Below are 18,702 nucleotides of genomic sequence, written 5' to 3'. Positions count from 1 at the left end.
TAGTTGAATTATTTGTCTTGCTGTTTTGTATATTCCCATGGAGAATGTTTTTAACTAACTGAAAGAAACAGAACTAAAGGAATAAATGGGATCATTGCAAAGTTTTTTATGCAGTGGAGAACATTGATTTTATGATATGAAATATTATCATGTCTCCTCCAGAGAGTACAAGGAATTATTTATGAACAGCACCTTTAGTGACTTATGCCTAAATATCTCTCGTATTTCTTTGAATACATCAACTGAAGATGCACTCACATCTAAAAAGTAGCCCATTCCACACACACACACATACCATGAGAGAACCTGGAACTCACATGCTTCCTCTAACCACCCTTAGTCAAGGGGTGACACCAAGTTCTCCCCCATCCCAGCTGTAAAATCCCATTTGTATCTGCACTATAAGTTTCCCTAACTAATTTTGTATTTTTATTATATTTCCTCTCCTCCATATATTTCTCAAACTTTAAAGACCATATTCTCATTTTTCATATGCTCAAATCTTTAAGCCAATTATCTTCTTCTTTATCCACTGCTGAATCTTGTTACCTGTCTTCACATGCACTAGGAATAGCTGATTCATAACAGTGCTTCATGGTATAAACAAACATTAAGAGAAAAAAATAATAATTTATTGAGTTCATCAACATTTTGCTGATTTTATAGCTAGCATCATCAGAGTATAAATAACTCTAAACATATAACACACGTGTGAAGGTATTTGCATAAACAATCACACCACCAGCACCTTTCCCAATAGTATGGCAATCCTCAAAATACTTATACAGAGAGCCAGGACTATTTGTTCAAATGACATAGCCATTGAAACTGCAACACGTTTTTAGTCAGTGGCTACAACCCTTATTAAATAGATAAAATACTGCATCCCCCTTCCTCCTGCAATCACAGCAAAACTATTCCCGTCCCTTATGTTCAAAAGTGCATTGAAAAAACTAGCTAAAGTTTTTTAAATATAATTTTCATATCACTTTAACACCACTCATTTAGCTAGCTACCTTCATCTGTTCTCTTAAGGATTGTTTTCATCCTCTTGTAAATCCTGGAGTGTATAAAATTCCTTTTGCCTGAAGTTTAATCTACTTTGGACAGACTGGTAGAGCAGTTAACATCTGTCTTCACACAAGATTCAATGGAGGAAGACAGCTGTACTACATAGAGGTTGCTATAGATTTAAGAGAGTACATCAACTCTTAATAAATAAATAAATTTCATGTGATGATACTGTGTTCCCCCTGTTTACGGGAGTTCACGGTACCATCTATTCTCCCCCAAATTTTATCCGGGCTCCAGAACCGGCATAGGCTGATGAATCAGACCTATGGCTGGGTCAGTATTCCTGACTGTAATCCGTGTGTCCTCAAACCAGTTTGCCTGCTTGCGGGATGAAAAACACCAGATAAACTGGCAGGAAAAACTCTGCTGTCCACGCCCAAGACAGGCTAACTTGGCTATGGCTGAGGAAGATCCTTAAACTTCTCGCGTTGTTGACAGGAATCAAACCTAGGACACTCCCTCCCCAGGCATATGGTTGCGAAGCACAAAGCCATTAGGCTAACCGTGCAGACATCAGCTCTTAATTCATCCTCCCCCAACCTCAACAAGTATGGCTGCATTAATTTGCCAGAGAGCTGGAAGACAGTCATTCTGATACCAATCATAGTCTCGCTTTTCCAAATTAATTTTTATCATTATCTGTCCCCAAGAACTGTGCCTTATCTATGCCTTGTTAGGACATTAGTTCTTTTTCATTTATAATTTAAATTTTTTTCTACAGCTATCTCATTGAGTTCCATGTTCTCGTCACAACTGAAATTTGTTCTATGAAGATACTGGGTAGAAAACTGGTGATATATAAAAATAATATAAAAATATATTAGTAAGATCAATAAAATTTTTATATGTATATTTTTTCTCTTGGTGTTGTTTGTACTGTGAAGCAGTGTTATGAATACTACCAACACCTCAACCTAATTATATATATGGCATTAGGTCTAATATCAAAATAGATATTCAACTCAGCTATTTACTTATGAACTTGTTATATTCTTAAATAAATCTAATACAAGTCTGTTTGAATAAATGCTGTAACAAATTTGGTATGAAAATTAGCAATAAAAAGACATACTCTGAAAATGGGAAAGAACACTGAAAACATTAATCATGAATGTAGAACCCACAGAACAAGTAAAACAGTTCAGCCAAATAGGCACAATTTTCAGTGAAGATGGTCAAGTAAATATGAAATACACAACACAACTAAATTGGTATGGTAGGGAGTCAACTGATATGGAATAAGAGAGAAATTAGTCAAAAAACTAAACTAGCTGTATACATGGCAGCATTCAAACCAGTTTTAACTTATGGATCTGAAAACTGGGTTAGGAGTAAAATACTTGATCAGATGTGATTAGGGGAGTGAACAGATGTCATCAGTGATAGTGTCATATTAAAAATGAAGATAGAACTTGACATTGTTAGCATTCAGAAATGGGTTAGCAGAGCAAGTCTTAGGTGGGAGTGGAAAGGTTGGCAAAACAAGTTTTCTTGGATGGGAGGAAAAAACACCCAGAGGAATCAGGATCTTCTTACTGGATTAATACAGTAAGAAGTGCCTGAGAAGACAAACAGGAGACTGTGACAGTACTGGAGTCCTGAAAGATAGCAGATTAATTTTGAGAAAATTGTTGATAGGAAGTTAGTAATGAAGTAAACTTGTTGTGTACTGTCCAACCACAGATCCGAGACCCTAGTCTGGCAACTTGCCAAGAAGAGTCAATTCCTGTTGTAGGGGAAAAAGAAATAAACTGATGTACGAATTGGTCACCAACACGCAAGATAGTTACCACTTTAAAAACTGCAATGTCCATAAAAGAAAAGTTCATTTTCCAGCATGTAATAATAAGCAACTCATCCCACAAGACGGATTGATTACCCTATTATCGGAATGGATTCTCCTTCTTCTGACATGCACAGAAGTGTCAAAGGGTTTCGTATCTGTGGGTGTACAGTAGTACAATTATACTGTCCTGTACACCCTCTGAGGGTACATACAGGAATTTGATGATGCCGAGTGCATGACTGCCATTCTGCTTATTTGGCTTGACAAAGGACCACAATTGATCCCAAGACGGGATTTATAGATTATTTAACACATTATTTCCAGAAGTGCAATCTACCTCCTATTACTGGCCCTCAGGAAAAAAAAAAGTATTGTTTTAAGTTTAATAATGTGCATATACACAGAAAATACACACTTAGTCTAGGTCTACATCCTAATTAATATCATATACCAGTAAAAATATTAAATATACATAACTTTTATAAACATGCACACATGTATATACAGGGTGTTCGGGATAAATTTGACAGTTTCGTAAGGAAAAAGAAAATCTTCTTTGTATCTATTAAATTTAATGAATTGACAAAAAAACATTACAGGCAGAGTTAATTACAATACTATCAACAAGATTTACTCAAAATAACCACCATTAGCATCGATCACAGCTTCAATTCTGCTTCGGAACCTCGAACAAGTTGATGCTACAGTCTCCCTGGGAAGGGCCGCAAAAACTGTTTTAATTTTATCCATTAACTGGGCTTTTGTATTACTGGAAGTGCGATTGGTGTCTTTTTCAACTGCGCCCCATACAAAATAATCCATGGGGTTAAGGTCTGGGGAGTTTGGAGGCCAAACATTTGGACTGGTGAAGTCGTAGAAATTTTCAGACAACCATTTTTGACTTTTCCCAGAGGTGTGGCAAGGGGCCGAATCCTGCTGCCATACATACGGCCTACCATTGGCTACCCTTGTTATCCAGGGCTTGACTACAGTTAGCAACTCCACGAACAAAGCCCGAATTCCAATGCCAGGGTTCTTCAACACCTGTTCCTGCAGATTTGCGAGGAATTCTGCTGTACGAACGCAATCAGATCGTCTGCTAGGGATCTTTCTTCTTGCTACATCCTCGTAGTCACCATTGCAAGTCTCTAGTTCATGCCTGATTGTTTTTACTGTATTCAGGGAGCATTGGGCAGCAGTCGTAATATCCTTATTTTGATGGCGGGCACGAATCATCATGATACAAGTTATTCTCTTCCATGATTCAGGTGGGTTCCAGCTATCCATCCTTTCTGACATCTTGTATATGAATGAAGAAGGGTCCAAACTTTTAAATGAAGAGAAGTGTGTGTTAATACATGTAACTTACGGAAAAATATAATTAATTATAAATATGTCAAATTTATCCCGAACACCCTGTATATATATATGTGATGGACTGCAAAAAAATATAAAAAAATACTGCTGGTGGTGGGGGGTAAGGCTCCTAGCTAATTATAGTTTGAGAAATGCTCTTCTAAACTAGCTTAACCCACCTAGTCTACTGATGTATATTATAGTTTTCCAACTATTCTTAGCTGTGTTTCACACAACTTAGTATATCCCTTGAGAGTGCATGTAAGTGTGTGTGTGTGTGTGTGTGTGTGTGTGTGTGTGTGTGTGTGTGTGTGTGTGTACACACACTTAAAATTATTAAGATAATTTTAAATTGATTATTAAGGTAATAAATTTAATAATTCATAACTATTTTAAGTATAAGTAGAAACTTTTAATTTTGATTGAAGAAGCAGTCATGTAAGTTTAATTAATTTATACAATTTATTTTAGATTATAAAGAGAGCTAGACAGAATTATCTTCTCAATCAGTATGCATCCAACAACTATACACTTCATCAAATTACGAATGATATTCATACTGCTCTTGATGTAAGTTGTATTTCATTATATAATTACCATGAAAATTGTTATTTGTAGTTGTCTATAAGGTATAAAAGTGATTATCATCAGTTATGCTCATGCTGTTTTTCATATTTGTGTACGATTTTGTAGCAATATCCCATTAAATAATTTGACATGTTCATAAAAGCATATTATTACATTCTTGTTCTTAATCTACAAAACTTATACATCCTTGATATGTTCCTATAATATAATTTCTGAATTTGTCTTTCCTTGATAACCATTGCTTGGCTTGGGTTCAGGCCAAACAAGGTTGTTCTTTCCTTGTTCTTCTCTAGGTTTCTATGTAGCAATTTGTTTTTCCCTGTTTTTAAGTATACTTTCAATAACTTACTGTACAGTCTTAAAATGATTCTTTCAGACTTTGATCTGTTCCCAAAGTTGAAAGAATTATCCCATGGGAAACACTTCACTATTACTGATGGGGCTTTAGCTGAAGTGACCTGAATTATCAGACTCATCAACACAAATCTGGAAGATTTGTGTAGTGCAAAGCTTGTTAAATGATAATGAAAATGTTTGTTAATTGCTAACATACGGTATGTATGTTAGCAATCTGCTGAAGGTTATTGATATATCTATATATATAGAAGTAAGAGAGTAGTGAAAGAACAGAGCCTTGTGCAACACCAACATTATTTGCATAGTTTGAGGATAAAGGTCCATCCACATATTGTGTATCTGGAGAGAGAGAGCTGGCAATCAGAAGTCAGAAAAACAGGCTATATGATGGGAGCTTGGTTAATAGATCTTTGTGCCAAACTGGATCAGATGCCTTAGAGATATCAAGTGGTTAAATTTTGCTTACATTATGCACTTTTGGCCAAAAGTGCATAATGTAAGCAAAATGATCATTCCTTTGATCAACAGTAGCAGAATCCATACTAGGAAGTGTTTTTAGTTGAGTGGATTTTAGGTAGCTTAGAAGATAAGTGTTAATGGTTTCCTCCATTATTTTAGAAAGAGTGTGAAAGTGAAGTGAGTGAGATTTGACAGTAAGCACCACTTCTAAGAAGAGCAACAAAGATTTGTTGCTCTTCTTAGAAGTGGTTGGATATGGCTAATTTCCAGGCTATGAGACAGATACCATTGTTTATATGAGAGAAAAAATAAAAGGCAACACAGAAAGAGTCAACTCTGGAGCACAAACCTTCAGAGAAATGCCATCAGTACTCAAGTCTTTTTTAGGTATCCAGTTTGGACCTGATTCTTCTGACTTTTTCTGACAAAAAATCAAAAGGAACAGTGAATGATGTGTGTTAGGATTTACCAAGATCATTTATGAGAATTAGAAGAAAAATAGGAATCTAGGAGGTTGGCATTTTCTATAGGTAATGATGCATTGGAACCACCCAAGTGCAAAAAATGAGCAGAAGCATTGCTGTAGAAAAGTTACAGCTAAATAGCTTTGGTAGTACAAGACCAGAAAGCATGACTGTCATTTGTACTGCTTTCAGCTTTCAAAATCAGGCTTGAGAGAGAGAGAGAGGAAGATGAAGGGTGGAAATAGAAAATCTTGAAAAAAGTAGTGACTACTTTTTTCAACTTTTTTCCACAATTAGTGAAAGTTCTCTTTTGATCTATTGTGTTCACTGAGGCCATAGAAAAACCTAAATCAGACACTGCTTATACAAAGAAACAATCACTTGACTTCTTTCTTTTGTGATTTACTCCTATGTCTCTCATCTTATTTAATTATTACATCAATACTTTGGTTACTATCTTCACAAACACAGGAGTAAATTGTGCATGTGCAAGTAGACAGATACAGAAAGGCAAGGCAAAGAAACTGAATATCCTATAGTCATGATCACCTTGTCATTCCTCTGGACACAATAAAGTGATCTTACACATTGAGCTGATGGTCTCAAAATAGTGATTTCTAAGCTACTGGCTGTAGCCCTCAAAATTACTGACTAACTTTTGTATAGTCATGCTCAATATGTGCACTTTGGGTGGTTTCAGTGCATTATTATCCAGTTTATTCTTTGATGAGAGCCAACAGCTGTTTAGAACTGTTGGCTCTCATCAAAGAATAAACCAAAATCTTAAGTGGGTGAAAACCCTCTGTTCAATCCCATAACAATTCCATTTCAGAAAGTTATATTCTTCATAAATGAACTCTAGGTAGGTGTATAATTGTAACACCAGAACATACAACCTAAATACTTTGTTTAATATAACTTTTCAATTTTTCACTTATTTATACGATAATTTAAAAAATATTTTGCCTCCATAGTACAACTGGAAGATAGTATGTTGCACCCTTCTATTGGAAAAGTTCTAAGTTTGATTCTCATTGTGACAAAAGGAATGGAATCTTTAAGTGATTTTTTTTCAATTGAAGATGAGCTAGCAAATCTCATACATATGTAGCAGGATTTTTTTTCCCCCCAGAAACTCGAGTTTTTCATTCCACATCAGACAAATTGGCTATACACATACAAACATGCAATTTACAGACAAAAAATACTAGTCGTGGTGGTGGCCAGTAGATAGTATTGTGTGTAGATGATGGTAGTGGTGTTTTATGTTTAGAGAATTAAGTGGTGGAGATGGTGAGTTGTAGAGTGGTGTGCCCTTCTTCCATGCGTGTGCTTTGGAGGCATCATGTAACAATAATAATAATATTTTTTATTGATGTTTAAACAAAAGCAATATTTTTTGCTCAGGTTTGTCGTGTGCATGTTAGGAGAGGGGATTGTCCTTTTACTGAAAGCATTTCACACTTTATTAAGCATTAAGCTTCATGAGGTGTAAAATGGGAAATGCAGGCTTTTTATTTTAAAGATGCAATAAGTTTTGAAGTGTATACTTATATGAAATGTTAAAGTACAACAGAAAAAGTGGATTATAGAATAACAGTATCTTTGCATATGATAGTTTGCTGAAAGATTGCCTAGGCCATAGCATTCTTATTTGAGGATATACATAATATACTCTGCTGCTACTACCTGGTATTTGTAAACAGAAGTTATTAATGAGCTTCCATATCTCAGTCAGTATTAATGTATCCAAATCATGAATAGGATGGGTTCAAATCCTGTATAGGATATAAAGAATCTTTATCAGAACTATTCAAGTGAAGGAGAGTTAGCCAGTCACATAGAGGTGATAGGGTTTTTCATCCCACAAAACAGGCAAACTTGCCAGAAGAACTTGTGTAATTTAAAATTTACAGACATAGACGACAGTGTGTTGGATCCTTCTTCTTCTCAATCTATACCTTGGATCCGACATGATTACTATTACGATGTCCTTAACTGACTGATAAGTTGTGAGTTGATTTCTAATTCAAATATAAAGAAAATTTATATTTAAAGACTGCGCCACTTTATATTTGAATTAGTTCAAGAATTGAAGATAAACCAACTCTTAACCACCTTTCCTTAATATGATGTTATTAATTATACTGGCCGAGTATATTTAACTTACTTAATTTTCCCGCTTTGGTTCAAATATTTTATGAATGGTGCAGTAAAAGAGATTCAGGCAAAATACAACTTTTGATTAACAAAAACAAACATTTAATTTAGGATCACAATTTATACACATAAGTTCAAATCACTAATTAAGATATTACAAACACTTTAGCTCTTCTGATAATACAGTCATACAAACTCAGGCATTGGTCAGTTATCTGAAATACAGTCTTCACACAGTTCACTTAACATATAATAAAGTTTAATGTCATAAAATTCCTTAGTGGTCATTCACATTAACATCTCATAGTTTTTTAAGTTTCAAATACAATATATTGGTGGCAATACTTTTTCACAAACATACACTTTTAAATCTACGTTTCAGCTAACCTCCGCAACAGTTACTGTTAGTATAGGGATATTCTAGGAAGAAACATACTCATATCTCTGCATAGGAATATTATTGGTTGGAATATTCTTACCGACAATTTTCCTTCTTCATATACTTATGTGCGAACACCTTTTGTAACTGTATACACTTTAATCAATTAACGGCACTCATTAAAAAAAATCTTAGAAATAACTGGATTAGTTAACTGTCACAATACACACAATCAAACGTTCTCATACAAAGCACTGCTGATCACTTATGAATTAGGTAACACAGTACTTCCTTAACTTTAGATTTTATATGCACAGTTGTTCATTCCTCCGGCATTCAATTAATTCTTTAGGCACTATAATTCTAAACACTGCTGATGGTAAACTTCAATTTTACAGCCTCTATTATTCTTTAGTAACTTCGTACTTTGCTTCAAGGTTCCGTATGTCCTTGAAAGGTCGGCGCTGAAATCAAATCTCAACTCAAGTATCGCTAGTCTATTTAATAGTCTCTCAGCTGTTTTTCGTAGCTATAATTGTTATTCTACAACTTATTAGCTAACTGCTTCTCGACTAGTAGACATAAAATAGCTGCTTGAGTGACTTGCCGACTCTCTATTATCGCACTCTGATTGCTGACTGAATGCCCGATTCCAACCTAATGGCAATCTCTCTCTAATAAATTCCTAATGCTCTCCTTTTTTCCAGCGTTCCTCGCTTTTATATCCGTTTTTCCCGCCTAAATTATTCTCGTGATTTCTTTAACTAAAACTCTTTTTAATCACGTTTTAACGTTCTCCTCCTCACGCAGTGTTCCAACTCGTGCAAGCTATCTAACATATGTTTCCATGACAACAAAACAAAACATAATAAAATTGAGCTATTTCATAACGTTAAACTTTCACAAACAGAAATAAATAGAGAATATTTACATTTCAATAAATGCGCAGTTAAATTATCAGATACAAATTCTTATAATATTGACATAACAAGAAATAAAATAGCTTAATAATATTTTAATACAGAATCTTATTACTATTAACACATATCTTTGATTAAATAATTAAATATTAGATATAATTAAGGTAGTTATATGAATATTAATTTATAAATAAGTGATTTACATTAAATAATATTTACAAATGTAGCCTTTGCTATGGTGGTTTATGTTGGATTCTGAAGAGAGTATTAATAATTTAAATTTCTCTCCATTCAGAATCCAACAAGTGCAAATAGGATTAATCTAACTGCACTGAATTTTGTAACCCCTGGGTGGGCAAAGTCCACACCTTGCCCACCCAGGTGTTTATAAAATTCAGTGTACCTGCAAACTACCCTACATAGGGGAAACAGGGTGCACCATTCCAATAAGAAAAGACAGACATAAATGACACATTAAATGGTAAAACAGGCTTGTCAGACCATGCACTCCAAATATGTCACTAAATCAACTGAGAAGGCACCAAGTCTCTACATTACCAAAACCTGGTTCAAAGAAGCCTGTGAAATGCTGAAACATCTGAATCTAAACCAGATTGGTGGATTAACAATTCCAAGAATGTGGGCGACCTATCTTAAACCAGAAGAAAACCAAAGACTATAGAAATAGTTTAATGTAGTTCTGCTATAAATTAGTTTTTAATCATATGTATATTGTTATACTGATATATATAAAAAGTTTATTTTAGTTTGTGAATTAATTTTTAATTTTGTATATATTTAATTTAGTAATTTTTATTTTATTTTTATTAATTTTTTTTGGTTTTCACCAGAAGTCAGGCTAGGTAAATGGTTAACAGAGCATTTAGATTTGTCTTACTTTTGTGTAGTATCATGTAGCTGGCATCCTGTACATATGTATGTTTTCCTAATGATGATCTGAATACAGAGGTCGAAACATTGTGCATTTTTTCTTAATTATAAGTAAAGTAACTACTCCATGTTTTTTTTTTTTTTTCTTTTGCTCCATAAGTTCTTCACTATGAAGAGCACCATGTTACTGACAACCGTGTAACCTTAAAAGAAAGAAAAACTGAACCTATTCTTGGTATTGAGACATAGCTTCATAATCTTAGACTAGCTTAATGAAACAAATGACAAATATAAAATATTTTATATTATATAACTGTGTTAATGATGGGAATGGGCTTTGTCATGGAAATGTTGACAATGAGAGAATGATTTCAACTTTGTGTTCATCCAGTTCGGACCCATCAAATGTGTGCAAAGATGTCTACATGTATAAGGCGCTAGAGAAGAATAGAGATCTGCAAGTTCTTCAACTGTGTCATGCAAGTAGATTATTGTGTCCGTACACGAATGCTAGGAGTATCAGAAACAAAGGGATAGTTTGTTGACTTAATCAATATGTTGGCACCTCAGATTGTAGGCATTAGTGAGACCTGGCTATCAGAATCAAACAAACTAACTGGTATCAAGTGTAAAAGGTATAGTATTTTTAGGAAGGATAGAGAGGATAGGAAAGGAGGGGTGTGCTGCTAATGATATCGGATGACTTTAATCCAGTTAGAGTAGAGACATGTAATTGTACTACTACTAACAGTATTTCATGTGGCAGTGAGTTTGAAGTCATCTGGTGGGAGGTAGAATCCAACAAGGTCAATTACATAGTGGGGTGTTGTTACAGACCTGGTGGATTGGTTGCTAGTGATGGAAGAAATGCATCACCAAATAGACATGATGAGTGCAAAAAGAGTAATCATAATGGGAGACTTTAATTATCATTAAATTATCATTTAATTTAAATATTAATTGGGTAGCAGTAGAAGCTCATGAGAAGAATGAAAATGAATTTAGTGAGCTGTTGTGGGACAACTTCCTCAAGTAGCATGTGATAGAAGGAACTCGAGGTCAATGGGAATGGTTGATGGATGGGAAGAATATCTACAGTTCATGGGAAGCATTTCAACAATTCTTAAATGATGCAATATTATTATTATTACATAACACCTCCAGGGAGTCCATGGACTCATCGAGGGAGGGCGCCTACTCTATAACTCTCTCTCCACCAACCACACCTACCATCATCTACACCAACGCCATTTACTGCCAACCACTGCGTAGTATTTTCACAGACAATTAAAACATCCTTGCTAACGGCAGGATTTGAACCCGCATCCTTTTGGCTGGAGAGCGGATACGCTAACCACTCACCAACCAGGCCAGTCATCAAAATGTGTCCCAAGAGTTAGAAGAATAAATAGGGTAGGAGTCAAATAGATGTAATAGCATAGGAGTCAAATAGATGTGTAATCTTATTAAGCAAAAGATTTGTAAGAAAAGGATGATGTGGAATGAATACCGTGTACATAAGGATGATGCTCATTATGAAAATTATGAGCAGCAGGCTAGAATAGTCAGAACTGTTGTACGGAAAGCAAAGTATGAGTGTGAAGGAAACTGGTTCTGCATGCTAAGACAACCCACAAGAATTCTGTCGATATGCTGCAAGTAAAAGAAAGAATGAATATGAAAGAGTAACTCTTCTAAATGCAGATGGTGTGACGGTTAGAAGCAGAAGAAGTTGTTCAACTAATGAGTGCCCGTTTTGTTAAAAGCTATGAACCTGGTGGTGTATGCGACATTCAGCTCACTGCTACCTCTTTACTGGATGAGAAACCCGTGTATGAGGACAAGGTATTAGAGCTGTTGCACAAACTGAATAAGAATTCAGCAATAGGGACTGGCAGGATATCATCACGTGTGCTAAATGAGTATTTAGCTGAACTGTCTATTCCTTTGACCAGGCTGTTTAATATGAGTCTGAGAACAGGGAAGATTCCACAGGAATGGAAAGAATGTATGGTAATTCCATTGGACAAAGGTGGTGCAAAGACCGATGTATCTGACTATCGATCAATTAGTATCTCAGGAGTGATGGTTAAGATTTTGGAAAAATTGGTTAGAGCTTGCATTCAGAAATGGGTTGACAGCGAATCTCTACTTTGCAATGAGCAACATGAGTTTACTAGGGGAGGGTCATTTTTTAGCAACTTGTTCACATTCTATAACAATGTTATCATTGAACTTGACAAGGGGAATGGATATGCCATGATACTTTTGGATTTTGATAAGACTTTTGACAGAATACAGCATGGCAGACTGCTGCATAAATTGGAGAAAATGGATCTAGGTTATAGAATATTAGCATGTAAGAGGATGGCTGACTGATAGATATCAAAAAGTGGTATTGGGTAACACAAGGATCAGTGCTTGGTTCACTGTTATTCAATCTATACATTAATGATATTGGGAAGGATTTGGCAAGCGACATACAGCTATTTGCTGTATGATGCAAAGATAGGTAATCAGTAATGCTGCTGATATATTGTGCTTGCAGAATGATTTGAATATGCTGGAATTGTGGGCATGAGAAATTGAACTGATATTCGATGTCGGTAAATGTAAAGCCATTCACTTTGGCGTGATTAGCTATCCAATGTCATATTATATTGGTGGGATTAGGTTAGAAGAAACTGATGAGGCTAGGAAACTTGCAGTGTTAGTAGATAGGAAGTTTAAGTTCAGGGGCCATGTAGCAAAGATTACAAATACAACTCAAAAGATAATTGCAATGCTGAAATGAACATTCACATGTAAAGATAAGGATATCATTCTGCCTCTTTACAAGGCCTTGATAAGACCTCACTTGGACTATTGTGCGCAGGTCTGGTCTCCTGGTTTCCATTGTGATTCTGATATATATTAGAGAGAGTGTGCAAAGGAGAGTGTTAAAAATGATATCAGGATTATGGAATACTGATTATGAAGACAGATTGAGAATTTGTAGACCCCCCCTCCCAACAATATGTGATTATAAAAAGTTTATTTAAAGGGCAAAATTAATCAGTTCTTATAGTAGAGCCCTAACTACTAAACTTGAGCATGTTCTCAACAATGGCTACAACCCCCACAAAATCCAAAAAATATTAAAACCATGTCAATGCAATTCCCACCCTCCCTCCTCAGAACACACACACGCACACATATATATATATATTTATTATTATTATTATTTGACACCTACAGGGAGTCCAAGACTCATTAAGGGAGGGCACCTACCTCTACAACTTTCCATAATCCACCAACTGCATCATCTACACCAGTGCCATCTACTGTCCACCACCACTAGTATTTTCACAGACAAGCACAAACATCTATGCCAGTGGTGGGATTCAAACCTGCAGCCTTTTAGCTGGAGAGCGAATACGCTAACCACTCAGCCAATTAGGCTGGCAAGATTACAGAAAATCTATCACCATTCTATATATCCAGGGCACATCCAAAAAATTAACAAAAATCCTAAAGAAATACATCTTACAACCACTTACAGACCACATAAGAATTTGCATTCCTTATCTGCTCCACCAAAGACTAGCCACATTCCCTAGACCTACCAGGTCCTTTGTAGTTGCAAACTGTCATACTACAGCCAAATAGGCAGGGCAGCCAATATCATAATTTCGGAACACATGAACTACACAGTTTTCATCATTATAGCCACTCTGGAGACTTGCCGACCCTGCTTTGACATCCACCACAGGATATGCTGGAAGAAGGCCACTATTGCACGGCAGCAAATACAGATATGAGCAGGTATTCCTGGATTCTGCCTCAGCCCTGAGAAATTTTCGAAAGATCAACAAATTTGGGTACATGAAACTGCCCCAAAATTGGGAAGCACTCATCCTCGGATCTTCAGCCCAATGGGCCATGACTACTTAATTTAACTCACTTGGGGAAGCCATTTAGGACTATAGGCCTGACTTTGGCTGCTTTTTTCAGACTCATTTACTCAGTGTTAGTACCCTCATTCACATATCATTGTTCTGTGATCCCTGATAATAGCAATGTAACATTGATGAAATATTGGAAGTATTAATTAAAGTTATTATAATAATTAATATTCAGTATCAGTTATAATTTCTCTAAAATAATAGATATAATAGTATTTTTATCTGTTGTTTGCATATGTTCCTATGTTCTGTCCAGGTTTGCCTGCATGTGGGATGAAAAATTAGTTTCTCCAGGAAGAGGAATCCCTGCTACCTCCATAGAGATGAGCAATCTCAGTTTCATTTGAATAAATCAATTATAAAAATTTCTGTTATCATGATGAGAATCAAACTCAGGTATTTTCTAATCACAGTTGTTCTTCCAACTGCTCCACAGAGTATAAAGTTATATACTGTTCTGTGTAATGTTCCATTTATGCCATATGATTGTGTAGCATTTTGAGCAGCTTTTCTCTCGGCACCTTATCATATGTTGTTTCCAGAACTGTAAAGTTGAAATACTGATTCTTGTTATATTTCTCTGATTTCTGCACTTTTTGTCTTAAAGTAAAATTGAGGTTGTGACAATATGTTTTATCTGAACTTACTGTGTAGATTTCAGGCCAAATAGGATCAAATTGTGGAGTGGAACTTGTTCTTTCCCAATTTTAAATGGGGGGGGGGGAGAACAAGCTCAATAGGGAAAATTCTTCACTTTTTTTATTGATAGTCAATATGAGAACTCTAATTCCATCACCTGAAATTTGACTACTGACCAGTCATTCTGAATGTTTGATCATTTCTTTTGAATATTGCCTATTCCTGCTCTTTACTCCATTTCAGATTCTTAACAGCTTTTCCTCCAGTACTAAAATATACTCGTGAATGCATTATTATGTGACACCTCCAGGGAGTCCAAAGACTCATCGAGGGAGGACACCTACTTTCCATCTCTACCACTCCACCAACTGCAACTATCTTCATCATTTACACGAACACCATCTACCGCCTACCACTGCTATTTTCACAGACAATCTCAAACATCCATGTCCACGGTAGGATTCGAACCTACAGCCTTTTGGCTGGAGAGCAGATATGCTAACCACTTGGCCAACCAAGCTGCCATTCCTCACAGATAGTTTCAATCACTGTCTTACTTCTTTTTTCATTTAATAATTTTTCAATATACTTAATGCAGACATCTGGAATATTTTTATTTTCAATTTTATGTTGCCTTTATTGTATCTGATTCCTTTTATTATAATCTCATATGGAGGTGGCAGAGTTTTTTATCTGCAAAACAGGCAAACTGGTCATAAGAACACACACCCAGTTTATAGACATAATACACTTACCTCATAGCCTTAGCTACTTTGACTGTAAATGCAAAAACAACAACCTTTTATTATCTGATTTATTTTATAATACTCTTTTCTCCATTTCTAAGCTATTTTTTTTCAATAACTATAACATTGCCTTTATTTTGTTGATTTCATGATATAATATTTATCTTTTATTTGTCCCAAAAGTGTTTCATTTTTCATTACTATTTTCATACATACATACATCTTAGCTTGGTTGCATATTTTCTCTGTATTGTCTAAAGGGTATATTCTGACTTACTTGCAAGGATTTTTCAATGTGATTTTTTCTTTTCTAGAACTGAATCTCTAATCTACACTATGAAATTAATAATTTTCTATCCTTATAATCAACTGAGAATTTAGAATACAAATTGAATTATATAAGTGAACACTAGACCAACTACTAAATAACAATGACACATTCTTTACAATTTTCATGGGAGACTTTAATGCTAAAATAGGTGAAAGCTATGCACATTCAGCAGCAGTTGGGAAAATACGAACTAGGCCAGAGGAATGAGAATGCAGAAATATTAAAGAATTTGCTGAAAGCAGAGAACTCTACTTAAATGAATACTTTCAAAAAAAAGGAAGAATCAGAAATGGATATGGAATGGTGTTTAATGAAATATACTACATTTTAACCAACAGAAAATGTATTGTTAAACATAATACAGATTTTTCTTACATAATTTCTTTATCATAAGATTTTTGCCCTAGTATCAAGGGTATCTTCAGTATGACTTTATTTTTTAATTAAACTAGAATAGAAACTGGTAGATTCAGCAATGAAAACACATGGACTGCACATATGTGTCTCATGGTCTAAATACATTAAGGTTCTAGTAAAATAACTTTAACAAGAGATTAAAAAAATTAAATCAAATAAAAATTAAATTAATTCTGGAACTTGTTAAGAACTATTTTCCATAAAGGGGATTTAAGTCCATCGCTTCTATCTAGATTTGGATGATGTAGCAAAGTTTCACAACTAAATTGTATAAAAATTCTAAGAGATTATTACTTTTATGGAGAACCTTAATTTTCTTCCAAAGGATGTCATCTATGGTGGTGATAGCATGTTCTACAAGTTTCAGTTGTTTGGTCTTGTGAACTTAAAATAATCTAAACATAGTTCATCACAATCTACCTCTTTGCCCAAAATACAATAATCCACATCGGCAGGAAATTGATACACTCCAGGGTGGGCCAAAGGTAGAAGCTTATTTTTAGCTGATCCTAGAAAAGTTGATATCTTATTGATAGGGTGGGAGGACACTTGTAGCCAACAGATCTAAGTAGTTTGGTTATTCAGAGACACCTTTAACATAAGGAATGGTAACATGACAGCCACATCTCTATCATTATCACGATGAGAGGCAGATGATAAGGAAACTACAACTATCAGTTATCTTGTTGATAAGATTAAAAAAATATATATATATATTTAAAAAAATTTACATAAGTAAAATTTGTGTTATGTTTAATTAATTATCATTTCTTGTGTTGTAGTTCATCAAAATATATTGTCCAAGACACAAATATAATAAAATAAAAAAATTAGTTTCAATACACATAGTGACTATAGATTAGTGAGATCAAAAATTGTTATCAACAAAAGATGGAATAAACAGAAACTGATTAAAAGGAAAAGATTCTATCTTAGTTTATTAAAAATTTCTTAGTTCATGACATCAAGACTTGAATAAAAACTACCGAATAATAACACAGACCCTACTAAATAATGCCAGTGGAATTAACATGAAGAATGAAATAAAATTATCCAAAGAAACCATAAACCTGCTCAGAAAGAGAAGAGAAATGAAAGATATGGATATGATAAGTAGAATAGAATTCGTTGAGCTATGTAAAACAATAAGGAAAAGGATGACACAAGAAATTGGAAACTTCAGAACAAAAATATCAGAATTATGATAGAAAACATTAAGTCTAAAAGGAGTGAAAAGAGAGTTGACCATGGAACAAAATAAATTAATAGCACTTAAAGATGAAAAAAAAGGGGTGCTTAAGGATCAAAGCTGTATAACTGAGAGGAGACCTCCACATAATCTTTAAAAGAATGCGGAGAACCGACCAGGGCTTCTGACCTAATGTCCAAACCTCACCTTCTCATCGTGCACCCTGTTGGGTATCTACCTGGATACTGAATGAACGAGGATGGGCTGGCAATTTGGGATTTAGCCGACCAAATTGTATTCTTACTGGCTTAAACCAAAATACAAAATGATGGTACAACACAACAAAATTTCATGAATGGCTGTGGGACGTCGCCCAGTTAAACAAAGCCCCCGTTGTTTTCACCCAGGGAACTAGTGTGAACAACAAAAAGTCAGCTACTGGAACAAATATGAAAAACACCCCAACTCACCAGAGTTAAAGATCGGTACTATCAAAATAAAAAGCCTAAATGACAAAGAAATGGAGCTTACTGAAGAATTAGATAAGTACCAGATCGACATAATAGGGGTGACTGAAACAAAAAAGACAAAAACTGGGGAGATCTTTATGAGCAATAAATACAAAATGTTATATTTGGGCAATGACAATCAAGGAAAAGAAGGAGTAGCTGTTGTATTCAACACTAAATATAAGGCTAATCTTCTTGAATGGCAGGCAGTCTCAAGTATAGTGATGTGGGCAAATATCAGAATGGGGAACTGGACAATGAGACTTAATTGTGCCTATGATGGTTCTACTAAGAAGGTTCCCTAAGGTAGAAGTGGAGGAATTTTTTGAGGATTTAGAGAAAGCAGCTGACACAATGAAAAAGAAAAAGCTGGTCCTTCTTGGCGGTCTAAATAGCAGAGTAGGAAGTGATTGTTAGACATACAAAATTATTTTGGGAAAGTTTGGAGAAAAGAGCAAAGCTAATAATAATGGCAAATACCTGTTGGATTTGT

The 18,702-nt window shown here is 35.0% G+C and overlaps 1 protein-coding gene across 1 annotated transcript in view; it reads left to right on the top strand.

Moving 5' to 3' along the window:
- Positions 1 to 18,702, top strand: part of CysRS (cysteine--tRNA ligase, cytoplasmic) — a 269,424-nt gene that overhangs the window by 72,377 nt on the left and 178,345 nt on the right. Inside the window, exon 5 of the mRNA XM_090414790.1 lies at positions 4,688 to 4,786. Coding sequence (XP_090270916.1) covers positions 4,688 to 4,786 — 99 coding nt within the window. The remainder of the gene's footprint in view (positions 1 to 4,687; positions 4,787 to 18,702) is intronic.

This window comes from Typopeltis vanoorti, chromosome 25 (assembly GCF_054136105.1).
Source record: "Typopeltis vanoorti isolate ZY-2024b chromosome 25, IOZ_Tvanoo_1.0, whole genome shotgun sequence".
NCBI lineage: Eukaryota > Metazoa > Arthropoda > Arachnida > Uropygi > Thelyphonidae > Typopeltis > Typopeltis vanoorti.
The sequence above is the reverse complement of the archived record's forward strand: the minus strand, read 5'-3'. Positions and strand labels throughout refer to the sequence as shown.